The sequence below is a fragment of the Malassezia vespertilionis genome, chromosome 8 (genome assembly GCF_029542925.1).
Source record: "Malassezia vespertilionis chromosome 8, complete sequence".
NCBI classification, from domain to species: Eukaryota; Fungi; Basidiomycota; class Malasseziomycetes; order Malasseziales; family Malasseziaceae; genus Malassezia; species Malassezia vespertilionis.
Window position 1 is genome coordinate 405,524 of NC_079254.1, and position 26,007 is coordinate 431,530.

A 26,007-nucleotide genomic window follows, 5' to 3' on the forward strand; every position below is an offset into this window, starting at 1 on the left:
ACTACCTAGTCGGACACTCCGAATCGTTTCGTGATCGTCTCCTCGGCCTCGGCCCAGATGTACCCATTCGACTTGAATACACGGCTCAGCAAAAACGGGCGCACATCGAAAATGTCGAGCTCCCGCGCGCGCTTCTCAAACTCGGGCAGCGGCACAGTGATGGTCGTGGGCGTGTCTGCACGCCGTCTGCTGCCGTACTGGTTGAACCGCATGCGGTCCTTGACGATCCCGCCGAGCAGGAACGCAAGCAGCTCGTCGCGATCGCGCGCTTTGTGAATATACTTGCGGAATCCACGCTCCAGTGCACGCTTCACGCTCATTTTCTGCGCGTTCACAAAGCTCTCGACCATGGTGCGGATTGCCACATCGATATCGTCCGTACGGACGTAGTCACGCAAATGCATCTTTGCACTTGCTTCCGCCATACGAATCATGCTCTCAAGATGACGCACAGTGATAGGATACGAACCCGTATTCATGCTCTCGCGCCGTAAATCCACGTACAAACGTGTGAGTCGATCCTCGTCCAGAGAATCAAGCCGTGGATGAATGCGATCCCGCGCATAAGTAATGTACTTGCGCAACATATCCTGCGGAATAATGTCTGCGTCCCACGTCGTTGCTGCGCGCGCCTCGTCAACCTCAGGATCAAATAGGGGATGCGCGCGCAAATGCGAGCTGACAACGAACCGCGCGAGCATTTCGTCCTGCACGGGGTCGACAATGTCTTTCACAACACACAGGACATCAAATCGACTCAAGATGGGCTCCGAGAGCTCCACATTTTGGCTGAACGGCAGCGTGGGATTGTACCGCCCGCGGATGGGATTCGCAGCAGCGGCAATCGCGCATCGCGCCTGCAGTGTCGTGACAATTCCTGCCTTGCTGATCGAGATGCTTTGCTGCTCCATCGCCTCGTGGATAGAAGTGCGGTCCGCGTCGTTCATCTTGTCAAACTCGTCAATGAGGCACACGCCTTTGTCCGCTAGGACCAACGCACCGCCTTCCAGCGTCCATTCCCTAGTAACAGGATCGCGGCGCACACTTGCCGTAAGACCCACGGCAGATGCGCCTTGGCCCGTAGTGAACACCGCCCGGCTCGCCGTTTTTTCTACGTATTTCAAAAACTGCGATTTGGCCGTGCCGGGATCACCGAGGAGGAGGACGTTGATATCGCCACGGATCCTGTGCTTTCCGCCCACGTCTTTGCCTACACCGCCAAACAAGCTTAATGCAAGCGACGTCTTGATTGTGGGATGGCCGTAAATGCTCGGCGCAATGCTTTTTACGATGCGTTTTCCGATGCGGTCGTCGCGTGCGAGTGCGCGGATGGCTGCTTCGTCGTCTTCGGTGAGGCGGAATGCGGCAAAAGCATCGTCGCGTTTTGCAATATGATTCGCTTCCAAGATCGTCGCAAAGACGGGAAAGCCATTCTTGGTATTCAGCGCTGCGTCGAAATTGTTGCGGTAAATGCCAGTGACCTCAATTTCCTCGCCGGGCTTGACTGCATCGACCAGATCCCAGAGCAGGACAACTTCGCGGTGCCTAGGGAGACGGCCCGCCGGCACAGTCCCTGGCGACTCTTGCAGCGTCATTTTCTGGTAGTTGCGGTACACAGTCTGCTCCGAGTTCACTCGAAAAGGCCCGCGCCGGCCGCAATTACTACAGTAGCTGATCTTCACCTCCTGGGTCGCGTCCTGGTAAAAGGGGCCAAGCACTTCGCCGCAGTTGAGGCAGTCAAACTTGACGTACTTGAGCTGGGGAAAGACGCCCGAGCGCCGCGTCACTACACCGCTCACACGCACAAGCGAGTTTAGATTGCTCTGCCGGAGATCGCGCAGTGAATACGAAGTGGGCAGATCAGCAACACGCACGTGGATCTCGGGGTGGATTCGGTCGTAACTGGGGTAGTAGAGCAGCACGACGTCGAACGCGACCTCGTCAAAAATGGGCAAAATACTCGCAGGAGAGTTGGCGAGAAAGTAGGCTAGAATCGCTTTTGCGTCGACCAGCTGGAGGAACGAAATCTCGAGCGACTCCAGGTTCAGCTCACCGAGCGTTTTGATCCGCTGGCCGTACACACTCACACCCTGGTCGTCGATGTAGGTCACCAAAAAATTGCGAAACTCGCGCACAATCGTGCGGCGTACATTCTCCGTAGCGACCCAACTCGCAATGCTGTCGGCCTTGACATCGCCAAGCTGCTCGAGAGGAATTGCATCAGCCATAGCTTCATCATCGACTGCCTCGTCATAGTGCCGACGCCGCCGGCGTGGAAGAATCCCGTCGTCACTGGCGTCGTCGCTCTGCAAAAAGTCGGGCGCACGTCGCGATATGCGCCCTTTGCCTTCGGCCCTGTCGCGGCGCGCCATGCGGAGCTCGGCGAGCTGCCGCGCTTCCGTATCTATCGCGCCAACATCCTCGTCGTTGATTAGCACATTCTCGTACTGGTCTAACTCAGGGTTCTCGGTATAGTCACTGGCGTCAGCGGTGTGCAGAGACGTACGCTTCCATGGAATCGCCGAATAAGTCTTCGCCTTCGTCATCGTCCGCGCCCTCGTCAAGATCTGCAACAGCATCATCAACAACACTCTGCTCATCATCGCCGGTAAAGTCGGACATAGCGCCCGGAGGACTCGACGTCGGAAGCGAGCTGGGAGGAATTGAGGAAGCTCGTTCCGGCGCGCTGTCTCCACCATCGCTCGCGCCAAACGTTGTGCCCCACGGAGACGATGGGTCCAGTGGGCCGCGAGAGGTTGAGCGACGCCGCTTGCGGTGACCCGCATCTTGATCGGAAGACTAGTGTGAGCGGAAATTGCAACGTACCATGCTCGTCCGAGGCAGCACGCAAATGCGACGGCACTGTACGCGCTACGCGCTGACTAAGAAGGCTATACTCGGCTGCCTCCACTTTTGCACCGTCTTCTTTGCATGGCGTGCCTCGCGAGTGCCGTGCTCGACCATGGCGGCGTCGTGCTGGGCGGCTCGCATGCACGGCTGCCTCCATACAGAGAACTCGTTTTAATGCAAGATGGTGCTGCACAAACGGCTAACGGAGTCTTGCACGAGATGCTTCGACGCAGTAACGAGCGGTTAGTCTTGCTGCTGCTGCTGACCACAGATTCGCGCCCACGTTGCTTGTGTGCTTGCAAGAGGATCCAGGGGTGTATGTAGATGTGGATTTATCAAGACAAACGCGTATTGTGGATATGCGCTACGCATCGCTCTCGTTGGCCGACGTACAGCGCCGCCTTAGTGACGCGCTCGCTTCCTTTGCGCAAGCGCGCGCGACTGTGTGCATCGATGCGCTCGAGCCGCTTTTGCTGGACAATGAAGTGACACACGTTTACAAATTCCTCCGTAACCTACTCATTTCCATGCCTGCATACTCGCGCCTTGTGCTGCGGACTGCGATGGACTGCGACGCACAGACCAGTGCGCTTGTTGCCGCGCTCGTCGCTCCGATGGTATGGAGTGGCATGGAGATTCCCGAGCACGGCACAAGTCTGGCACACGCTACGATTATATGCCGCGTACATCCCCCGGCGGTAATACGCTACATGCACAAGACGTACGGTTTACTACCGCCTTCGTCGGCGCCTGCATTGCAGCGCGCCGCGTACTTGGACGCCGGGATGCCTGTGTTGCGCGATCTGGATCGCGACGGGAAAGCGGATCCACGGTTTTGGACAGTGCTGCACAGCATCGGCGCGCGTGGCCCTTTTGGATCGCATGGCGAGCCGGGATGGTGGCATCTCGCACGCGATCCAACGACCCATATGCGCACATCGCTGCACGCGCTTGATAACAGCGTACACTCCGCCATGCCGCCCGTGCTTACTTTGGAGCAGGTGCTCGGGTCGAATAGTGATAATGCGGAGCAGTACGCACAGGGTCTCGGGTTCCTCGAGCTTCACGCTTCGCTCGTGCATGGAAAGTATGCGGAAGAACTTGCGGCGTGCGCGCATGTTAGTACCCCGCATCGCTTGCGTATCCTTGCTCTGGATATGCATGCGCAGCACTCGTCGAGCGCGCCCGCAGGGGACAAATCGCTCCAGGCTATGGTCGAACAGCTGCCGTTCAATTTGACGGAAACGAAAGAGCAGCGCGCGCGCAGGGACCAAGTGCCTTTGCCGTACACATTCCAGCTGCAAGAGCAGGATGCCGGCGTGCCGGCGCCATCGAGCACGAGTACATGGCGTGGCTCGACGGGGCAGAGCGCTATTTTCTTCGAGCCGGAGAGCGAGGACGACGAGGACGACGAGGATCCGGACGACGATTTGGATGTGTAATGTATATACCAAGCACCCTTTTCCTTCTTCTTCTTGCTATTCGAGCCCGGTGTACTTCTATAGCTCATGCAGCGAGCCGCTCGACGGTCTTAGCAGCAAACAAGCCTGCAAGCACAACACTGACGCCAATCACTACGGAGCGCATACCCACGCCATTTGCCTCTTTTTTAACGTCACTTGCGTCGCGCGACGCTGCGCTTGCCGAGGGCGCCAACGCATCTAGCGCGCGCGCTGATTTACGCGATGGGAGCGTCGCGTTTTTCCCTTGTGCAGGCAGTGACATGTTCGGCACGTCGCGCACGACCTCGCTTGCATATTCCGGGAAGAGTTGCGCAAACCGACGCTGAGAACGATTAAACGCATGCGATTTCGCCGCAAGCACGCGGCGATCTCTGCTTGGCATAATGATCGAGCCCGTCGTCAGCTCGTCCGTGCACATGAACGATGTGAGCCCAACCAGGATACTCGACACCGACCATGCCGGATTCCAACTCCCAGGATGAAAATCGCTCATGGATGTGCATATCCGCGCATCCGGCTCAAAGCGGCCGTTCGGCGTCTGTACCTTAATACCCGGCGGCTTGAAGGGGTAATCGCTGGGGAACAGCAGCTGGCCCCAGTACTCACCGCCTTCGTACGGGGTCTTTGAAGGCCCACGCATGATAAAATGCCTGGTGTTGGTCATCGCATTTTACGCACCATTCCAAAATATTGTCCTCACGAGGCCGCGCATAGCACAGCGGAGGCGGGTCCTTCTCCATAAGCGCCGCCTCTTTTGCAAGCTATTGTCAGGATACACGGAAACGCACTCGTTTCGCCGCCGCTTTTGTGGCCATGGCGTGACAGCAACGGCGCTGTGCCGCTCACGAAGTAGGTCACGTGTCACCCACACTCGCGCGCGCGTCCGACGCGTTGCTTGGCCATGGCGTTTGGGCAGCAAAAAGTGCCTGGACGTGGACGTGGACGGCCGCCAAAGGATCCCGCGGCGCGCCAGTACCAACGCGATACGGATTTCGATGAATTGGGTGGCTCACAACTTGACATGTATCCGTACAAGGCGCGCAAGCTCGATGCAAACGACGCAGCGCGCCCCATGGCGGCTCTCGATCCGGAGCTTGCGGTGAATACGGTCGACGAAATGGAAGCTGCATTGCGGGATATGCGTACACGTTACGAACAGAATATAACAGAGCGTGTGCTCCAAGCCACGCGCGAGCGCGACGCCATTCAGGCGCAGTTTGACCGACTCAAGGAACTGCGTGTCACACAGAGCGAAAAGACGCTGGTAGAATGGAAGCGCGCGAGTGAGACGCGGCAGCGACGTATGTATTTTTGATTTACTGACTGTACAGATCTGATGGAGTCATTATCTTCCTGGAAACACCGCGCCGAGCACGCCGAGCGCCGCCTCAAGGAAGTCGAGCAAGCCGACGCTGTGCCTTCCTCAGACCCCGCCACAGCGCGGCATACACAGAAGTTGGAGCGCGAGGTACAGCGGCTTGCGGATAAACTGAGTGCGGCGCGGACAGAGCTCGATGCGCAGGTCGCACGTAATAACACACTTGAGCAGCAGGCACCGTCTACAGGAGACGATAAGCAGGCCATCCGGCGCATGTACGAGGACCTAACTGGCTTTATTGTACGCTACGTCGAACTGCCCGACCCCACGAAGGCGTTGCACAGATTCCAGATTGTTTACACGGGCCCCGACTCGCATGATCTCGAATTCTCACTGGAGGAGTCGCAGCTGCATACGGATGCACCGCGCGGCGCGATGGCCGACATCCGCGACGACTTTGTCTATGTACCGAACCTCGACGAGGTGCGCGATGCGAAGTTGCTCACATCGGAAACGATGCCTGACCACTTCCTCGAGCCCATTCGATTCGAGCGCAGTGCCGCGATCAAATTTGCCAATGCGCTGCACCGCAGCCTGAAAAAGTAGTTGTTCTACCTTGCCCTTGATTCCCACGGTTTTGTAGTGATCAGTGCACGTTTACAGATTTGTAATTGTACTGGGCCGCTGCCTAGCCACGCTGTATCTCACTCTTCGGTTCCCGCGGCTTTCAAATATTTGCTGCACCTCCGCGGACTACCCAGCATTTTTGCACTTGTGTTGTTCAGCCGTGTCGGCATACTGCGATTGGCTGAAAGCGATAGTTTTGGTCAAATGCCAATCATCACGTGCCGATTGCCAACCGCGAGTGTGACTTTCACCCGCAAATCCATGGAACTCGGCCTGTGGTGCGCTGCGCTGGTTGGGCTGCCATATGCAGCAATTTTATTTTCGCGTACACTTTCGCGCGGACGCGCGGCCACAGAATGAAGTGATTTGCGCTCCCGCGGACTTGGAGAAACTGTCGCTAATATAAACGAGCGCCACACTCGCCATTCATCTCTGCTGCAACGAGTATGGTTGAGCATTTAGCCCCACCAATACCAAATGCGGGCATAGCTGTCTACGGCGCACATTCCGAAGCGCTGAATTCTGCGGAAAACAATGCGCAGCAGGAAGCGCCTGGAAATGTGCAGACTACAGATGAACTGCAGTCGTGGTCGGACGCACACAGCCATGTGCGCTCTGGCTATGGCGCGGATAGCCGCATATCGCATTACACGTCTGCCCAAGAAAGTGTTGCGACTGGGTACACCTCTGCGAACTCGCAGTTTGACGATGCGGTGCCGTATATGGGTGCATCGCACAACGACGCGACATGGACATCTCCGCAGTCGACATGGATGCCTCGGCCTGCTAGCGGTGCCATTCCCGTAGATATTCTCGATCCTGTGGGCGGCAAGGAAATGGCCCAGCGTATTGCGGCAGAAGATTCGCTGAGCAATGACGAAATGACCCAGCAAGGCGATTTAGAAAAGAAGCAGGGCTCCGCGGACCCTTTTGACGAACATGCCACCTTTAACCTTGGATTGTTTTTGCGCGATACGATAGAGGAGCAGCAACAGCGTGGCTACCTGCCGCCGACCATGGGCGTTGCATTCCAGGATCTCAAAGTCACTGGCTACGGCGTCGGCGCTAAATTCAACACCACGCTTGGCTCGCTCTTCACCGCACCGTTCCGCCTCATTTCTGATTTCCGTGGCATGACTGCGCGTCACGTAAAGCATATTCTGTACGGCGTCACTGGCTGTGTCAAGCCCGGCGAAATGCTGCTGGTTTTGGGGCGTCCCGGCGCTGGCAGCACAACGTTTCTCAAGTCACTCTGCTCTTACCGCGAAGGCTACCGCAGCATCGAAGGCGACGTGCTTTACGAAGGCTTTTCGTACAAAATGATTAATGGGCCGCTGCGCGGCGAAGTCGTGTACGCGCCGGAAGATGATATTCATTTTCCCGTGCTTTCTGTTGCGGATACGCTTGGATTTGCCGCTGCGGCGCGCGCACCGAACGACAAGTATCGCCCTACGCTGGACAGGTATCCGAAGCGCAAAGACTATGCGGGCTTCGTGCGCGAAGCGATCGCCACAGTGCTTGGTCTGCGCCATACATACAACACAAAGGTTGGCAATGCGACCATCCGCGGTGTTTCTGGCGGTGAGCGGAAGCGCGTGTCGATTGGGGAAGTATTGGCTTCGCGTGCGCGCATCGTCATGTTTGACAACTCTTCGCGTGGTCTCGACTCTTCCACCGCCCTCGAATTTGGTCAAGCGCTGCGTGTGTCGACGGATGTTGCGCGCACGACGACCTTGTCCAGTATCTACCAGGCCGGCGAGTCGCTCACGAAGCTCTTTGATAAGGTTGTGGTCTTGAACCAAGGGCGCTGTGTGTACTTTGGTCCTCGCGCCCAAGCAGCCGACTACTTTAAGTCGATTGGCTATCTTCCGCACGACCGCCAGACCACAGCCGACTTCTTGGTTTCTTGCACGGACCCTGTTGGACGCCGATTGAATCCTGCCTTCAACACAGTCCCCGTCACGCCCGACGAGCAGGCTATGGCCTTCAGTCATTCGGATCTCGGCCGCGCTAACCAAGCCGAGGTCGAGGCGTACATGAGCGAAATGCGTGGCGGCGCGACGCCCGAGTCGAAGAAGGAATTCATTACACGCATGCGCGAGCTCCGCTCCAAGCACGAGCGCCGCAACAGTCCATACTTGCTTACATGGGGCCAACAGGTGCGCCTCGCCATCCGTCGTCGATTCAAGATCACACTCGGCGAATATCCAATTTTCATCATTATGTTTTCTGCCAACCTGTTCCAAGCACTAATTATGGGTTCTGTCTTTTTCCAAATGCCAAAAATGTCCAGCGGATTGTTCTCGCGCAGCGGTGTCATCTTTTTTGCCCTGCTCTACAACAGTTTCTCGGCCATGGCCGAAGTGCCGAACAACTACGAGCAGCGTCCGATTGTCATTCGGCACCAGCGCTTTGCATTTCTGCACCCTTCTGCCGACGCGATTGGCCTGTCGCTACTTGATATTCCCTCACGCTTTATCCCCCTCACTGGTTTTATCATCGTCCTCTACTTTATGACTGGCTTGGAATATGACGCGGGCAAGTTTTTCATCTTCTTTTTCTTGACTGCGCTCATCACATTTACTATGGTGACATTTTTCCGCATGATCACGGCCCTGACGCGCTCCGTTGCCGTTGCGACGATGGTCGCCGGTCTGGTGATTATCGACTGTGCTTTGTACGCGGGCTACGCCATTCCCCGACCGTCCATGGTAGTTTGGTGGCGCTGGCTGAGTTACTGTAATCCCGTTGCATTTGGTTTCGAAGTCTTGCTTGCGAACGAGTTCCGCGGCGTGCGTTTCGGCTGCAGCCAGTTGGTCCCTTCCGGGCCCCAGTATGCTAATGCGCCGCTCGCGAACAAGGTATGCGCCATTGCAGGTGGACAGCCAGGTGAAGACACAGTCGATGCCTCGACTTACATTGACCTTGTTTACGGTTATACCTGGGACAATGCACACAGAAATGTGGGCATTATCATTGGCTTCTGGATCTTCTTCTTGATTTTGTACATGGCAGCATCTGAATTCCAAACCGACCCTGCCTCCTCGGGCGGTGTGATGATTTTTAAGCGCGGCGTAATGAAGCGCTCCGAGCTAACCCGCGCGGAAAAAAAAGCGACAAACGAGATCCCCGACGAGCAAGGCGACACTATGCTTGCTACGCAGGAACGCGAACCGGATCTTAAAGGCAAGTTGTATGTCGCAGACGAGGTGTTCAGCTTCGAGCACGTCAACTTTGACGTGATGATCAAGGGCGAGCCGCGCCGCCTGCTCAACGATGTATCGGGCTTTGTCGCTCCCGGCAAAATGACGGCATTGATGGGCGAGAGCGGTGCCGGGAAAACGACATTGCTGAACGTTTTGGCGCAGCGCTCAGACGTTGGCGTTGTCCACGGCGACTTTTTCGTGAATGGACGCGCACTGCCGCGCTCTTTCCAGGCGGATACTGGCTACTGCCAGCAGCAGGATGTGCATCTTGCACAAACCACCGTGCGCGAAGCGCTTCAGTTTTCTGCGCTGCTCCGCCAGCCGCGCGAGACGCCGAAGGAAGAGCGACTTGCGTACGTCGAGACGGTGATTGAGCTGCTTGAGATGCAGTCGTTTGCCGAGGCGCTCGTCGGTGAAGTCTCGGAGGGTCTGAATGTCGAGCAGCGCAAGCGCTTGACGATCGGCGTCGAGCTTGCCGCGAAGCCAAGCTTGCTTCTTTTCCTCGACGAGCCCACGTCGGGCTTGGATGCACAAGCGGCGTGGTCGATCGTGCGTTTCCTTAAGAAGCTTGCGAACGAAGGCCAAGCCATTCTCTGCACGATTCACCAACCGAGCGGTGAATTATTCAACCAATTTGACCGCTTGTTGCTGCTGCAGAAAGGCGGCAAGACGGTCTACTTTGGCGACATTGGCGAGAACTCGATCGAGCTGCTGAGCTACTTCAAGGAGCGCAGCGACTTGCCTTTCGACGAACAGACGAACCCAGCCGAGTACATCCTCGATGTCATTGGCGCAGGTGCAGCGGCGACTACCGACAAGGATTGGTTCCAAGTGTTCCACGAAAGTGCCTTGTATTCGCAACTTGAAAAAGAGCTCGCCGTGTTTAGGGCGCGCCGCAGCGACGATGGCGCCATTTCCAAAGAGACTGCGCAGCGCAACAACCGTGAGTATGCACAGCCTCCTTCGGTCCAAATGCGCGTCACTATCAGGCGCATCTTTATTGCCTACTGGCGCGATCCCGTCTATGTGGGCTCCAAGCTTTTTCTCAACGTCTTTGCCGGTCTCTTTATCGGCTCGAGTTTCTGGGGCCAGGGCCAGAAAGATTCGTCTGCTGCGCTGCAAAACAAGCTGTTTGCCGTGTTCATGTCCCTTGTTATTTCCACTTCGCTCTCCCAACAGCTGCAGCCCATGTTTCTCAACTACCGCGAGCTGTTTGAGGCGCGCGAACGCCCGTCGAAAATGTACAGCTGGGTTGCGTTTTTGATCAGTGCTGCGATTGTTGAAGTTCCGTGGAACTTTCTCGGCGGCACGCTCTTTTGGGCTCCGTGGTACTTTATGGTGCAGTTTGGCAACGAAGGCAAGCGTGCGGGTTATAGCTGGGGCTCCTACATGCTTTTCCAGCTCTACTTTTGCACGTTTGCCCAAGCTGTTGCCACAGTGGCGCCCAACGCCATGGTTGCCTCCATCCTCTTTTCGACGTTCTTCTCTTTTGTGATTGTCTTTTGTGGTGTGGTCCAGCCTCCCAACCAACTGCCCTACTTTTGGCGATCGTGGATGTTCCGTCTCAGTCCGTTTACATGGATTGTCGAAGGCCAGCTTGGCAATGCGATCCACGACAAGCCTGTGCGCTGCGACCACGACGAAATGAACACGGTCATTCCACCCGCTGGCCAGACATGCGACCAATACTTGCAGCCATTTTCCCTGCCGCTCTCTGCGCCGGAGAATCCGAATGTGACGGGATACTACGTATCGAACCCCGACAATACGTGCGGCTTTTGCTCCATGCGCCAGGGCGAAGACTACTTGCGCAGCATCGAGATGAATTCCGCGCATCGCTTCAATGATCTGGGCTACCTCTGCGCCTACATTGTATTCAACCTTGCCCTCTACTTTTTGTTCTTCTACCTTTTCCGCGTGCATCGCTGGTCCTGGATTAAGTCCAAGGGCAAGAAGAAGACGCCTGTAAATGATATCGCGAAGCTCGGCGAAGAAGAGCTGGAGAATGCGCAAGGGCCGCAGCCACACGCCTAAGCGACCCAGCTCCATGGCACGGCTCGCTGGGCCTGCGCACGGCGCCCCCACGTGTTTACAGCGTGTGCATGCCTACACCGATCGTATCGGGCCATGGGCATTTAGCACCTTATGATTGGTGCGCCACAGTAGCCTCTAGTGTTAGATTGCAAACATCTTTTTGGTCAGCCAATGGCGTAGCTTTCGGCGCCGGGCGCGCGGCGCAGGGCAAATGACCTTTTCAAACATCCTTGCGCCGACTCTCCTGCTGCAGGATAGGCCTAGCACAGCATGCCGTCTGCACCCAACGGCCTTGGGCTGGACCCGTCGCTCGAGATTTTCTCGGATGCACTAGGCACCCAGCCGCAGGACAGGCGAGATTCCGACGCCATCCCCATGGTGCCGCTCTCCTTCCACCCACAGAACGGCGCGACACACGAAAAACGTGTCAGCAACCGCTCATCCACGCTCTCTTCGTACTACAATTTCGATGAATTTTACGACGTAGAGCCGTACGGAGATGAGAATCACTCGCGGGCGTACTTGGAGCCATCGCACACATACAACTCGTCGCCCGCTGCGTACCACGACCAGCGCATTGCAAATTTGGGTACGCCGCGCGAGTACTACGGCTCCTCGCGCAAGATGCATGGGATAAGCGACGAGGCGACACATACTCCCCATACCGCTGCTCGGAAGCGGCGGGCTCGCAAGTCTGTCCCGATCGACTCGCTTGATCCCACCGGCGTACAGGAGCTCAGTCGCCGCCTTTCGCGCCGCACGCAAATGGACGGCCCGAACCCGGCACACCGCTCGATCACCATTGAGCCCATTGCCAGCGACGAAAAGGAGAATTCCGAGACGTTTGAGTCGTCCACTGTCGATCCGTTTGACGAGAACAACAAGTTTGATCTTGGGCGCCTCCTCCGCGAGGCATACGCCGAGTCGGACCGCCGCGGCAATATGCGCCGCATTATGGGCATTGCATTCCGCGACTTTGGCGTCACTGGATTCGGTAGCGGCGCCGAGCTGAACCAGACATTCGGCAGTGTGATGCTGTCGCCATTGCGTATTGTCTCCAGTATCCGGTCCATGTTTCATCGTGTCGTAAAACACATCATCCGCGACTCGGAAGGCTGCGTCAAGCCCGGCGAGATGCTTTTGGTTCTGGGCCGTCCCGGAAGTGGGTGCACCACCATGCTTAAAGCCCTCTGTTCTTACCGGGATGGCTTCCGCAGTATCGATGGCACGGTGCTTTACGAAGGTCTCGACCATAAAAGCATCGACGGCCCTTTGCGCGGCGACGTTGTCTACTCACCCGAAGACGACATCCATTTCCCCACACTTACCGTAGGCCAGACACTCGCGTTTGCCACAGCGACACGCGCGCCGAGCACCAAATACCGCATGACGCTGACCGACGACCAAGGCCGCAAAGAGTACATTGAACTGACGCGCGAAGTGCTTGCGACGATTCTTGGTCTGCGCCACACGTACAACACCAAGGTCGGCAACGACATGGTCCGCGGTGTTTCCGGCGGTGAGCGCAAGCGTGTGAGTATTGCAGAGACACTGGCAGCGCGCGCCAAGATTGTCATGTTTGACAACTCCTCGCGTGGTCTCGACTCTTCGACTGCGCTCGAGTTTGTCACTGCCCTGCGCGTTTCCACCAACATCTCTATGAGCACGACCGTCGCGAGTATTTACCAGGCCGGCGAGAATATCACTCAGCTGTTTGACAAGGTATGCGTGCTTAACCAGGGACGCATGGTCTACTTTGGTCCTCTGGCCTACGCTGTAGACCACTTCAAGTCGATTGGCTTTGAGCCCCTCCACCGCCAGACCACGGCTGATTTCCTCGTTGCCTGCACCGACCTGACAGGACAGAATGTTAACCCACACTTTGAAGGCAGCGTACCGCGTCTCCCCGACGAACAGGCGAGAGCATTCCGCAACTCTCCTGTGGGCCGCGCAAACCACGCCGAAGTGGAAAACTACATTGCAGTGATGATGTCACGCCAAACGAAACAGAACGCCGACTTCTACGTCGACTTGGCCCGCGACGAACGTGCAAAGCATTCACGCAAAGGCAGCAAATACCTGATTTCATGGCCGATGCAAGTACGCCTTGCACTCAAGCGCCGCGCCCAAATTGCCTGGGGTGATATGCCGACGCATCTCACCGTCATTCTTGCCGCGCTCTTCCAGTCCATCATCATTGGCTCCGTGTTTTACCAAATGCCCCACAACTCGTCTGGTTTCTTCTCGCGCGGTGGTGTACTTTTCTTCTCATTGCTGTACAACAGTTTCACAGGCATGTCGGAGATTTCGCTCGGGTACGAACAGCGCCCGATTGTTATCCGCCAAAAGCGCTTCGCCATGCTTCATCCCTCTGCAGACGCACTTGGAAACACACTGCTGGATTTCCCTGTGCGCATGATTTCCATTCTCATCTTTGACATCGTTGTCTACTTTATGACGGGACTGAGCTACACGGCGGAAAAGTTCTTTACCTACTTTGGCGTCACATCGCTGGTCACGTACTGTATGACGGCATTCTTCCGCATGCTTGCTGCCTCCACGAAATCCGAGCCGCTCGCGACCATGTTTGGCGGTGTCGCTGTGCTGGACGTGGCGCTCTACACGGGTTATATGATCCCGCGCAAGTCGATGAAACCCTGGTGGAAATGGCTGAGCTACTGCAACCCCGTCGCGTTTGGTTTCGAGATGCTTCTTGCTAACGAGTACCGCGGCCTCGAATTCGCCTGCCAGCAGCTGGTGCCTTTTGACAAGCCCGGCACGAGCTTCGATTACGACAGTCCCAACAACACGCCGTACCGCGTCTGTCCCATTGCCGGTGCTGAGCCCGGCAGGGCCACGGTGAATGCCGAGCGATACTTGTTGGATATGTACGGATTTAGCTGGGACAATACCAACCGCAACGCTGGCATTCTGATTGGGTTCTGGATCTTTTTCCTCATTTGTTACTTGTGCGCGTCCGAGCGCCAAATCGATCCCGCAGCGTCGGGCGGCATGATGCTCTACAACCGTGCCACCTCGAAAAATCTCCCGAGCGTGCGCGAAGGCAAGGGCCTGGAGGACCTGGAAACTGATCCGGAACTGCGCCAAGCCAATGCGGCCGTCGAGAATGAAGTCGCGCCTGTTGCCGCCGACGCGGCACCGCGTCATTTGCAAGTCTCTGATTCAGTGTTTAGCTGGGAGAATCTCAACTTTGACGTGATGATCAAGGGCGAGCCGCGCCGCCTGCTCAACAATGTATCGGGCTTTGTCGCTCCCGGAAAAATGACGGCATTGATGGGCGAGAGCGGTGCCGGGAAAACGACATTGCTGAACGTCTTGGCGCAGCGCTCAGACGTTGGCGTTGTCCACGGCGACTTTTTCGTGAATGGACGCGCACTGCCGCGCTCTTTCCAGGCGGATACTGGCTACTGCCAGCAGCAGGATGTGCATCTTGCACAAACCACCGTGCGCGAAGCGCTTCAGTTTTCTGCGATGCTCCGCCAGCCGCGCGAGACGCCGAAGGAAGAGCGACTTGCGTACGTCGAGACGGTGATTGAGCTGCTTGAGATGCAGTCGTTTGCCGAGGCGCTCGTCGGTGAAGTCTCGGAGGGTCTGAGTGTCGAGCAGCGCAAGCGCTTGACGATCGGCGTCGAGCTTGCCGCGAAGCCAAGCTTGCTTCTTTTCCTCGACGAGCCCACGTCGGGCTTGGATGCACAAGCGGCGTGGTCGATCGTGCGTTTCCTTAAGAAGCTTGCGAACGAAGGCCAAGCCATTCTCTGCACGATTCACCAACCGAGCGGTGAATTATTCAACCAATTTGACCGCTTGTTGCTGCTGCAGAAAGGCGGCAAGACGGTCTACTTTGGCGACATTGGCGAGAACTCGCTGAAGATGCTGCACTACTTTGAGCAGCGTTGCGGCGTCAAGTGCGACATTAATGCGAACCCCGCCGAATACATTCTGGATGTCATTGGTGCCGGCGCCACTGCCACCACCAAGCATAACTGGCGCGAGTACTTTTTGCAAAGCCAAGAGTACAAGGATTTGCAGCAGCAGCTTGTGATTTACCGCCACTCGAACACGGGCGGCGAGCAGGACCAAGGAGCGCGCTCCCAGCGTGAATATGCACAGCCCTTCTTTGTCCAGCTTTCGCAGGTGACGAGCCGTGCTTTTGTTGCCTACTGGCGCAATCCACTTTACCTTATTACCAAGTTGATTCTCAACGTCGTCTCTGGGCTCGTCGTCGGCTCCAGTTTCTGGAAGCAAGGCAATGAACAGACCTACATTGCGCTGCAGAACCGCTTGTTTGCATGTTTCCTTGCGCTTGTCGCTTCTACCTCTCTTTCACAGCACCTGCAACCCGAGTTTATTCGATTCCGCTCGCTCTTTGAGGTGCGCGAGAAGCCTTCCAAGCTGTACACCTGGCCAGTCATGGTCCTCGGCGCAATCCTCGTCGAGATCCCGTGGAACTTTATCGGCGGCACGGTGTACTGGATCCCGTGGTACTACTTAATCGAGTTTCCCACCGACTCGAAGCGCTCGGCGTACAGCTGGGGCTTCTACATGCTTTTCCAGCTCTACTATTGCACCTTTGCACAGGCCATGGCAGCGATCAGTGCGAATGCCATGATTGCCTCGGTGCTCTTTTCGACCTTCTTTGCATTTGTCGTTGTGTTTTGCGGTGTGGTGCAGCCGCCGCCATTGCTCCCGTCGTTTTGGCGTTCTTGGATGTACCACGTGAGTCCTTTCTTCTACTTTATGGAAGGCATGCTTGGAAACGCAGTTGGTGGCGTCGCCGTCCAGTGCGAGCCCTCCGAGATGCAGCAGCTCTTTCCTCCTCCGGGCATGACGTGCGATCAGTACTTGACCGAGGGTGGGTTTACCACCGCCGTGAATGTGAGCCCTGCCGCGCAAGGCATCCAGCAAGGCTATGGCTACTACACCAACGGCCCGAGCAGCTCGTGCCTCTTTTGCCTTTACCGCTACGGCGACGACTATCTCGCCACGGTGCTTATGGACGCGGGGTCAAAGTACCGCGACCTGGGCATTGTCATTGCCTTTATTGCTTTCAACACTGCCCTCGTGTTTGCCCTCTTTTACCTGTTCCGTATCCGCCGCTGGGGCAGCAGCAAGGTCAAGCCCGTCAAGTCGCTCACCGGCGAGCAGCACGACGAGTCTGTTGCAGTGCCGGCCATGGAAGCCGAGGCACCGACAATGACCTTTAGTGGCCCGGGCATGGGCGCGGTTGGATACGGCGTTGACGACAAGCTTCATTCTATGATGCCGGGGCGCAACAAAGCCTCTGATTCCACAACCAACATGCTCAACTCCGATTCCCCATATCTGCACCGCGGCGATCCCAACGACGGCTCCATGTTCCTTTCTTCCCCCATGCAGCCTACGCACTGGAACACGCCCAAGCTGCCGGGCTCGGCGCACTGGGCCACGCAGACACAGTCAAAGCAAACTCCCTCCATGGCGGATTCGCCCGAAATGGGCCAGGGTTTCCCAGAACACACGCTCAGCACCCCAGCCACTGCACACGGCCATGCACTGACCATGCCGTCCTCGGCAGGGCCCACTCCCCTTTTGCCACAGAGCACCCTGCTACCGGAGGCGATTCCGGAGCGGCGCAGAAGCCGACGGCGCCGAAGCTTGCGCGTGCCTCGCACAGCGAACCAAGACGAAACCACGGAAGCACGTCGCGAACCGCGCGGGCGCTACCGAAACTCGTCTTATTCCTCGCGCACGCTGTCCGGCCTGTCGTATTACTATGACGAGTATGCATCGGATGATTAATTCGTATGGAGACAAAAAGGCAAGGCAGGTTTGCCTATCCGTAGTACCGACAAACGACGCGCAGCGTACATGAAAAATGCCCAACTACACTAGCAGCAACGCTAGCAGAAGCAAAAGCAAAACCTGAGTGTCAGATACATGCCACGTACCGCAATCAGTAGCCACACACACCATCCGTGCATGCGTGCATCGACGCGTGCGACAAAACGGTCCATGCGCCGCACGGCCTGCTCGAGCTGCGACTGCGTGTGCTCGACGCGTGTATCGAGGTCCTGGAGCAGACCCAGCTGCTCACCCGTCTCTGTCCCAATGAGCTCTGCCTGTGATCGCAGTGTATGCAGCGACGTGCCCATCGTGTCCAGCGCCCTGTTCTGCCCAGAAAGCAAGCGCTGCTGCTGCTCTTTTTCCCACGCCAGCGACGTCGACGGCTGCGTATCCGCATACGTGTCCTGCTCGCGAAACGCACGCTCCATGCGCGCCACCTCACGCTCACTGGTATCCACAAACACGCGCCGAAGCGCAAGCTCTTTTTCGTCCAAGCCAAAGCGCGCCGGACCGCTTTGTTCGACCGCGCGCACCGTTTGCCGTAGATCACTAATGTCTTGCCGCAGCGTGGTCAGCGTCGCGCGCAAATCCGTATATTGACTTGGATCACGCTCAGCACCGCTCTCCAGCTCCCGCGCCGTGCGCAGTCGCGCCTGAATATCCCGCGCAAACGCGCCGTACGGATCCGACGCCATGGTGGTAAGACACGTGACGTGCTTTGGACGCGCGCGGTCGCGCAGCGTTCCGCATGCGTCTCGCGGCGTGGCTCGTGTATCTCGCATGGCTTGCGGCGGCTGTATGCGCGCAGCAGTGTGTGCGCGTGCGCGTGCAGCATCCGTGGTACAATAGCTCGGCGGCACGCTCGGCGCCGATGCTCGAGATGCTCGAATCAGCGCGTGCGGTATGGACAGACGACTATTTCTCGCTGCTCTCGATGCTGTGGTCTGAAAATGGCATCCACACGCAGCTGCACGTCGCGTATGACGATGCGCCTCCTGCGGCACTGTACACCGCAATTGAGGCGCTGCTTGTCTACCACACGCGCAGTACAGACGTGTTTGCCGAGGCGCATTTGGACGAATGGCGCGCAAACATTGCGCTGCACTCCCAAGCGGCCATGGTGGCGGCGCAGTACCAGCTGTACGAAAGCATGCGCCTTGCAGCCCACGCTCCAGGTTGCCGCTCGTGGGTGCACTGGCAGAAAAAGGCGTACTGCTCTGCAGCGCAGCTCCGCGCCGCCGTCTTGCACGATTTGGCACATGGAGCGTGGGCTGCGTCCAACGTGTACCCCGACGACGCCGTGTATGCTCCGCGCATTTTCTCAGAGCACGCACCGGTGGTCGTGCTGTATGCGGACCCGTACGCGCCGGAGAATGGGGCGATGCACGCGGCGCTCATGCAGCTTGCCAAGGATGCGCCACTGCGGTACGTGCTGCGATGGAAGCCATCTTACGGGCGCACAGGTGAGCTTGCGCATGCCTATATTGGCGGCTACGGCATCGCGCTGCACCTGAAGAAGGTTGACTACCTTGTCATTGACGACCGCGCGGTCGGCGCCGCAGCCGAGCCCATGTTTGACGCAGCGTCCGAGGCATCCGTCCGCAATGCGCAGCGCACCTTTACTTCCGTGCAAGACGAATTGTACGCTGGAAGTGCGCAGCGTGCAAGCGTCGCGGAAGCCGTCGCCGCACAGGCAGACATCCCCCAAGAGTACGTTGCGATCCTTGGCTTTGCCGTCTCGCACCTCGTCCTGACCTCGACCGATCCACTCGAAACGCTCGAGGAACTTACACGCAACTTTCCTGCGCATGCAGCCGGCCTTGTGCACTACGTAGACCGCATGCCCGTCCCAAACCCTATCCTCGACACGCTGGCCGGAGAACAGGCGCAAGCAGGCATGTGCGCCGTGTGGATCAATGGCAAAGAAGTGGACACGCATGCTTTTACGCCCCTCGGCATCCTTCCCCAGCTGCACGCCGAGCGCAGCTTGCTGCGCATGTTCGCCGGGCCCGAACTTGGCATCAGCCCTTCCGACGCATCTGCTCTCCTCACCGACAAGCACCTTACCCGCGCATTCCTCGGCCACGAAGCGGCTTTGTTCGACGCGAGCGATCGGGTCGAGTCGCGCGACGCGCCGCTGGTTGCGTGGATAAACGATTTGGAGGCGTACGCGGACGTGTGGTACACAAACTTGAACGTGCTCCTGCAGCCGCGCTTTCCGGGCCAGCCGCTGATGCTTGCAAGCAACTTCTTCAACCTCCTCGTCCTGCCCGACCTCGGCCTCCCCACCGCGTTTCGCGTCTTGGCTGGATTGGTCCATGCACAAGCGGACCCGTTGGGCCTCCACATCGGCGTCATGCCGCTGGTGCAAACCCAGCGCGATGAGACGCTTGCGGCGGTGCTTTGGGCGGCGATCGAGCGGCTTCCCGCGCCCGCGCTCGGCACACTGCTTGATGAGTATGCGGAGCGTACTGCACCGCTGGATCCGAGCGAAGCGCGCGCTGCACTTCGCGAAATGCTCGAGGTGTATTCTGTAGCGCTCGACGAAGAGGACCATGCATTTTTCCGCCACGGCACGCTTCCTGCCGCGACAGCGCATCGCATTGCGATGGCGCGTGCCTACATGGCGCGCTTGCACATTATTCCCCAGGGTCTGGGCGCCGCGTTTATGAACGGCCAGGCTATACCGCTCGACCGGCGCGTGCTGCAAACAGCACTGGGTCTGCAGGTCGAGCAGACGCGCCTCGCTGCCGAAGCAATTATGCGCGGCGAAATTTCGAAAGAGCAGGCGCCGACTTACTTTTACGACCTGCCCACGACGCGCAAGTCGCGGTCCAAACTTGTATCAGCGATGGAAGAAGACGCACATACATACATCAACCTTCCCCACGTATTCAGCGCACTGCGCAACCAAGATGCAGCCGACACCTCTTCGCAAGACACCGAACTGAACGCCCTGCGCGATTTCGTTTACTCGGGCGCCGCAGCGCCCAACGTGACTGTTCGCGTAGTGGCAGATTTCGACGCGCCGCAAGGCACGGCGCTCTTGCAACGCGTCCTTGCGGCTGCGGTGCACGCCAGCGTGCCTTTTCGCGTCGGCACAGTGCACATTCCCACGAAACCGGTGCACAGCGCCTCTCTTTCCCACTTTTTGTACTGCGCACAGTCGCAGCGCGCATTGCAAAAAATGCCCGCGCACGAACTCTTGCACGCACTGGAGCGTGCAGGCGGCCTGGATGCCCTAATAGAGAGCTACGGCATTGCCAAGACTCCCGCCGCGCACGCCGACGTGTTTTGGCAGCGCGCCGCAAAGCAGTTTGTCCAAAACGGCGTGGACGTTCGCCAAGGGCCGTCACTTGTAATCAATGGCCTCGCACTCAACAACCTCGATCCTGCTTCGTTGGACGCTGCAGCGCTAAATGCAGGGATTGCATGGGAGGCCACACAACATGCAGCGCCGGTGGTACAAGCAGCGCCGATCGAGTGCGACGCGCACTCGCAAAACGTAGAGCTCCTTGCGTCGCTGCTTGGCACTGCCTTTGCGACACCGGAAGCAGCACATGGGAACTTTGCGCAAGCGCCGCCGGCGCGTATTAATTTGACCGGCATCCAGTCGCAGAACCCCGCTGCATTTTCTATTGGCGACGCTGGCGCGACCGTGCATGTCACCTTGCTTTTAGATCCCCTTGCGGACGACGCGCCTGGTCTGGTTAGCACAGCACAAATGCTCGCTTCACTGCACGATACACTGGTGACTATTGTCCTGAACCCAGCTCACACAGCCTCGCTCCCTCTCCAAAAGTTTTCGCAGTTTACCGCCCAACCGAGACCTGCGTTTGACTCGCACGGCGCACTGGTACCGACGGGCATTGACATGCACAATCTACCGCCCAGCGCCGTGCTTACCATGGAACTGCTTGCTCCGCGCAGCCTTGTCGCCATGCCGGATGCGGCGGTGTACGATCTAGACAATCTGCGACTCGCGGACTTGTCCACGGACCGTGTAGAAGTGGTGTACGGCGTGAAGAGCATCCTCGTCGAAGGGTACACTAGCAGCGGTATCGCGCGTGTTCCTCGCGGCCTTGCACTGGTGCTTCATGCAGAGGATGGCCAGGCGCTCGACACGATTGTGATGGAGAATTTGGGCTACTTTCAGTTCCGTGCACAGCCTGGTGTATGGCGTATGGACATTCATGCGGGGCGTAGCAAAGATGTGTATACCATGACCAGTACTGGGACGCACAGCAGCGAGCAAGGCCTCAGCGTGGCACATCTCCTTGGCAAGACGCTTTATCCCACGTTTGCCAAGCGCGCAGGCATGGAAAATGCTGATTTGGTGACGAGCTTGGATGTGGAAAATAGCGGCGCTTGGACGGCCTTTTTGCAGCGCATCAAGCACGCTGCAACATCGGCGTGGCAGCGTACGTTGCCGGCTACGACGCCGCATGCCTCGATTAATATCTTTACCCTTGCGAGTGGCCACCTCTACGAGCGCATGACCTACATCATGATTCTCTCTGTCTTGCGGCATACCAAGAGCACGGTCAAGTTTTGGTTCGTGGAAAACTTTTTATCACCGTCGTTTAAGCGCTTTATTCCGCACCTCGCCGCTGCCTACCACTTTGAGTATCAGCTTATTACCTATGCCTGGCCGGAATGGCTCAACAAGCAGACGGAAAAGCAGCGCATCATCTGGGCGTACAAGATTTTGTTTCTTGACGTGCTCTTTCCTTTGGACCTCGACCGCGTCATTTTTGTGGATGCGGACCAAATTGTGCGCACCGACTTGCAGGCGCTGGTCGATATGGATTTGCAGGGTGCGCCGTATGCGTATCCGCCGATGGGCGAAGACAGCGAGGATATGGATGGATTCCGGTTCTGGCGCCAGGGCTACTGGAAAAACTTTTTGCGCGGTAGGCCCTACCATATCTCTGCGCTCTATGTCGTCGACCTGAAACGCTTCCGTGCGGTAGCGGCAGGAGATATTCTGCGGAAAAAGTACCAGATGCTGAGCATGGACAAGAACAACTTGGCCAACTTGGATCAGGACTTGCCGAATAATTTGCAGACTGTGCTCCCGATCCATACTCTGGACAAGACATGGCTATGGTGCGAGACGTGGTGCTCCAATGACTGGCTTCCGCTGGCGAAAACAATCGACTTGTGCAGCAATCCAAAGACCAAGGAGCCCAAACTAGACCGTGCGCGCCGCCAAATCCCAGAGTGGAATGCACTCGACGAGGAGGTGGCTGCGCTTGCCAAGTCCGTTGCGGAGGGCGGCCAAGCGTTGGTACATGATGAGCTGTAGCAATGTATACAAAACTATGGACAGAGAACATGTGGGGTATAATGGCATGGTATAGCACATGTCTGGGCAGAAACGTTGTGTTGCGGCAGGTGCAGCAGCAAAAAAAAAAGTGCGCCGCGTTAGCTGATCGATGTAAGCACCACTTCTTCTTCCGTCTCTTCCTCCTTCTTGCCAAAATAGCGCTGTAGCACAATCGGCAGTGCACTCGCAAGACTCAGCAATGCAAGCTTCACCATCATATCCACGGTCCAAATCCGCTCGACAATCACGCTCAGCGTCCCGCTCGCAAGAAACGAATCGGGGCCGGTGGTTGCAGTGGTTGCTTCGTGCGTATCTGCGACCATGGCACTGCTCGAGACAATGTGCACTTGCGTCTGAATGGCAGAAACGACATCCTGCAAAATCTCGCCGATTTGTGCGGTACAGAAATTCCAGGGAAGACTGCCTACAAAGAGCGTCAACGCATAGGGAAGAAGCGGCACGCCAAGTACACCGCACGCAATGTTCATCATCCCGTACGGCACAATGGGGAGGAGACGCAAAAAGAGCAGGTAGGACCAAAGGTTGCGTGGGATATTGCGCGCGCCGCCGCCGCGGCTTGTACTCATCGTCGAGGCAAGTGCTCGGCGCATCGAGTGCAATGGCTTTGCAATGCCCGGGACAAGCAAGACGACATTCGCAATAGGCACAGACAATAAATAGCACAGCACACCGCCAACAGCAGTGAATATGCAGGCGAAAAAAGCACCTGCATATGCACCATACATGGCACCAAAAACAATGTTGGTGATCAAGCTGCCCGGCACGCAAAACGCTTGCTTCCACGTAAAAAAGATGGAGAGGACGACAAATACGTGCAGGGATGCGGACCGACTGCTGCGCGCATAGGCGCTCAGTGCTTCACACATGTCGCGGATCTCCGTGAGCGTCAACTGTGTCAAATGTGTGGGCAAATGAAGAGGTAAGGTGCTTAGACAGACGCCGAGGAAACCCGTCGCGACGACAAAGGTGAGCGCAAGCAGCGCCAACTTCCATACATGCGGCGCGAGCGCCGCAAAAGAAAACGACTGCGTCGTCGAATGGACGTCAGCACGCAGTGTTGAGGTGCGCATCTTGGCCATGAAAAAGTAGTAGAGGCGAAAAAGGGCCGACACGCGGCCATTTCCGTGGCGAAGTCCATGCAAGGAATCGTCGTCGGCGCTCCAGGTGAGCGAAGGCGCTGTAGAAGAGCGGCCACTCGGTGAGTTCATGCGGTGCATCGTCGGAAGTGCCATAGGCTCGGCTGTGCTTAGCCACGACTCGGGCGCTTTGCCAAGCTGTTTCTCGGACACAAAGTGGGGAGACTCAAACAAGACTGGACTAGCGTCCGCAGCAGCAGCGTCCGCAGCAGCTTGGGCGGCGCTCCATGCATGGCGCGGCATATAGTGCTGCCGCGGGAATGGCGAAGAGGTGGTGGAGCTGATAGTACGGATCTCAGATTCGCCGTCGCTGCCGTATTCGTCGTATACAGGCGAGAGTGGCGGACTGTTGTCGTTGAGGATCGACATGGCGCCTTTTCTCGCCGAAGGCATAATAAGCTGTGTGCTGCGCGATGGAGATGCATTCTTGGCAAACTTGTGTACAACGGCACGGCTGCTGTTGTGCACACTTTGTGCGGGGTTGATTTTGGTGAAAATGTTGCGCAAGGAGGCAAATCGCCGATGCGACTGTACGCTCGCATCGGAAGCAAAGCTTTCGCGCTGCGGAGTCAGCTGTGCGTCATCCCACACAAGCGTCACTTCTGGGGTGCCCGGTCCACGCTCCGGCCACACGCCCCCTTCTCGTTGTAGCGGCGGGCGGTGCGTTGCAGATCGGGTAGGTTCGCCACAATGCTGGTGCGCTTTGTAGATGTACGGGCCCGAACTGGGTCCCGCATTTGTATCGTGGTCCATACGCTATCCACTCTCGCACTTGAGAGAATGCACTAAACACCGCTGGCTGTTGCAAGATATGGAGCTTGGCACGACAGGATTTGCTTGCACTTCCCATCGCGTGGCCCCAGGGTAGATTTGCAACTCGTAGAATTTTAGCGCACGTTTCCCGCGGCTTACGTGATCGTACGTTGGCGTGGCCGTTTGCAACACGCACATTTGTTCATGTTGCAGCGTGCTCGCCAAAGCGTGCTGACGAGGGCACTAAGCACGGCGGCTAGAGCGCCGCTGTGTGTGGCGCCTGTGCCTTTCCGTGGGCTGTACGCACTCGAGGGGCGGGATACGTTCAAGTTTCTGCAGGGTTGTATGACAAACAATGTCACGACGCTCGAGCGTTGCATGGCAGAACCACCGGCGCTTGCGCAGCAATACACGTTTTATACCGGGTTTTTGAATCCTCAGGGGCGAGTGATTGCCGATGCGTTCTTGCATTTGGTCCCTGGCGCACAAGAGCCGAGCGTGTTGCTGGAGGCGGATACGCGCGTGATGCCCGAACTGATCAAGTTCCTGCGGCGGTTCAAGCTGCGCTCCAAGTTCCGCATGCAGGACGTGTCTGATGACTGGCAGGTGATGCAGGTCTGGGGTGCACGGCATGCGCCCGATCATCCTGCCGTGGCCGCGTCCGAGGCACTTATTTACAAGGATATACGTGCACCGACCATGGGGTGGCGAGTACTTGTATTGTCGAGCAAAACGCCGCCGCAGCTTCCAGAGATGCACGTCGTCTCTGCAGAAGAGTATACAGTACACCGCATGCTTTGCGGCGTGCCCGAGGGCCCCGATGAAATTATTCCCAACTCGAGTCTACCGCTGGAGAGCTGCATGGATTACATGCACGGCGGTACGTTGCGCACCGCACTAACCAAAGTCGACTTTCGAAAAGGATGCTATATTGGCCAGGAACTTACCGCGCGTACCTACTTCACAGGCCTGACCCGCAAGCGGGTCATGCCGTTCATGCTGACGCACATCGATTCGCCGCGGCCGACGCAAGTGGCTGTCGAGTCTGCATGGCAGGGGTCCGCTCCAAAGAGCGGCTCAGATCTGCGGTTTAATCTCGGCGCGAATGCTGGCGACGAAAAAAAGAATGCGCGCCCTGCACGCACGCGATCTGCCGGAAGGTATTTAAGCGGGATTCACAACCTTGGCCTCGGGCTCTTGCGGCTCGAGCAGGTCGACAAGACGCACGAGGACGACCGGTCCTTCTTGTCAGTGCAGGCAACCGAAGATCAACCCCTGAGAGTCACGCCATGGACACCGGACTGGTGGCCAGAGGCCAACGACACGCAAGCTGCGAAAGATGCATAGTCAGCAGCATGTACCATAGCAGGCCGTGCATTTGCATTCCCACGTGGCGCAACATAGCCTCAACACGCACCTTTTCAGT

General features: G+C 57.4%; 10 protein-coding genes across 10 annotated transcripts; 6 read left to right on the forward strand and 4 right to left on the reverse strand.

Moving 5' to 3' along the window:
• Positions 1-5: 5 nt before the first annotated feature.
• MCM2 (DNA helicase) lies at positions 6-2,829 on the reverse strand (the record flags this gene model as incomplete). The annotated part of the gene is made up of 3 exons (XM_056208547.1): positions 6-2,478; positions 2,507-2,799; positions 2,827-2,829. The coding sequence occupies 3 exons, from the start codon at positions 2,827-2,829 to the stop codon at positions 6-8; spliced, it is 2,769 nt and encodes a 922-aa protein (XP_056064522.1).
• Positions 2,830-2,931: 102 nt separating this feature from the next.
• MVES1_003734 (uncharacterized protein) lies at positions 2,932-4,292 on the forward strand (the record flags this gene model as incomplete). The annotated part of the gene is made up of 2 exons (XM_056208548.1): positions 2,932-2,936; positions 3,122-4,292. 2 exons carry the CDS (start codon positions 2,932-2,934, stop codon positions 4,290-4,292), a joined length of 1,176 nt encoding a protein of 391 aa, XP_056064523.1.
• Positions 4,293-4,356: 64 nt separating this feature from the next.
• On the reverse strand, positions 4,357-4,953 carry UBC6 (E2 ubiquitin-conjugating enzyme; the record flags this gene model as incomplete). Its single annotated transcript, XM_056208549.1, has 1 exon — positions 4,357-4,953. The coding sequence occupies one exon, from the start codon at positions 4,951-4,953 to the stop codon at positions 4,357-4,359; it is 597 nt and encodes a 198-aa protein (XP_056064524.1).
• A 261-nt stretch (positions 4,954-5,214) lies between these two features.
• Positions 5,215-6,237, forward strand: MVES1_003736 (uncharacterized protein; the record flags this gene model as incomplete). Its single annotated transcript, XM_056208550.1, has 2 exons — positions 5,215-5,614; positions 5,645-6,237. 2 exons carry the CDS (start codon positions 5,215-5,217, stop codon positions 6,235-6,237), a joined length of 993 nt encoding a protein of 330 aa, XP_056064525.1.
• Positions 6,238-6,704: 467 nt separating this feature from the next.
• On the forward strand, positions 6,705-11,498 carry MVES1_003737 (uncharacterized protein; the record flags this gene model as incomplete). The annotated part of the gene is made up of 1 exon (XM_056208551.1): positions 6,705-11,498. The coding sequence occupies one exon, from the start codon at positions 6,705-6,707 to the stop codon at positions 11,496-11,498; it is 4,794 nt and encodes a 1,597-aa protein (XP_056064526.1).
• A 270-nt stretch (positions 11,499-11,768) lies between these two features.
• MVES1_003738 (uncharacterized protein) lies at positions 11,769-17,297 on the forward strand (the record flags this gene model as incomplete). The annotated part of the gene is made up of 1 exon (XM_056208552.1): positions 11,769-17,297. One exon carries the CDS (start codon positions 11,769-11,771, stop codon positions 17,295-17,297), a length of 5,529 nt encoding a protein of 1,842 aa, XP_056064527.1.
• A 101-nt stretch (positions 17,298-17,398) lies between these two features.
• MVES1_003739 (uncharacterized protein) lies at positions 17,399-18,037 on the reverse strand (the record flags this gene model as incomplete). The annotated part of the gene is made up of 1 exon (XM_056208553.1): positions 17,399-18,037. The coding sequence occupies one exon, from the start codon at positions 18,035-18,037 to the stop codon at positions 17,399-17,401; it is 639 nt and encodes a 212-aa protein (XP_056064528.1).
• A 53-nt stretch (positions 18,038-18,090) lies between these two features.
• Positions 18,091-22,650, forward strand: KRE5 (killer toxin resistant protein; the record flags this gene model as incomplete). The annotated part of the gene is made up of 1 exon (XM_056208554.1): positions 18,091-22,650. One exon carries the CDS (start codon positions 18,091-18,093, stop codon positions 22,648-22,650), a length of 4,560 nt encoding a protein of 1,519 aa, XP_056064529.1.
• Positions 22,651-22,769: 119 nt separating this feature from the next.
• MVES1_003741 (uncharacterized protein) lies at positions 22,770-24,581 on the reverse strand (the record flags this gene model as incomplete). Its single annotated transcript, XM_056208555.1, has 1 exon — positions 22,770-24,581. The coding sequence occupies one exon, from the start codon at positions 24,579-24,581 to the stop codon at positions 22,770-22,772; it is 1,812 nt and encodes a 603-aa protein (XP_056064530.1).
• A 204-nt stretch (positions 24,582-24,785) lies between these two features.
• CAF17 (ccr4 associated factor) lies at positions 24,786-25,928 on the forward strand (the record flags this gene model as incomplete). The annotated part of the gene is made up of 1 exon (XM_056208556.1): positions 24,786-25,928. The coding sequence occupies one exon, from the start codon at positions 24,786-24,788 to the stop codon at positions 25,926-25,928; it is 1,143 nt and encodes a 380-aa protein (XP_056064531.1).
• Between the last annotated feature and the right edge of the window lie 79 nt (positions 25,929-26,007).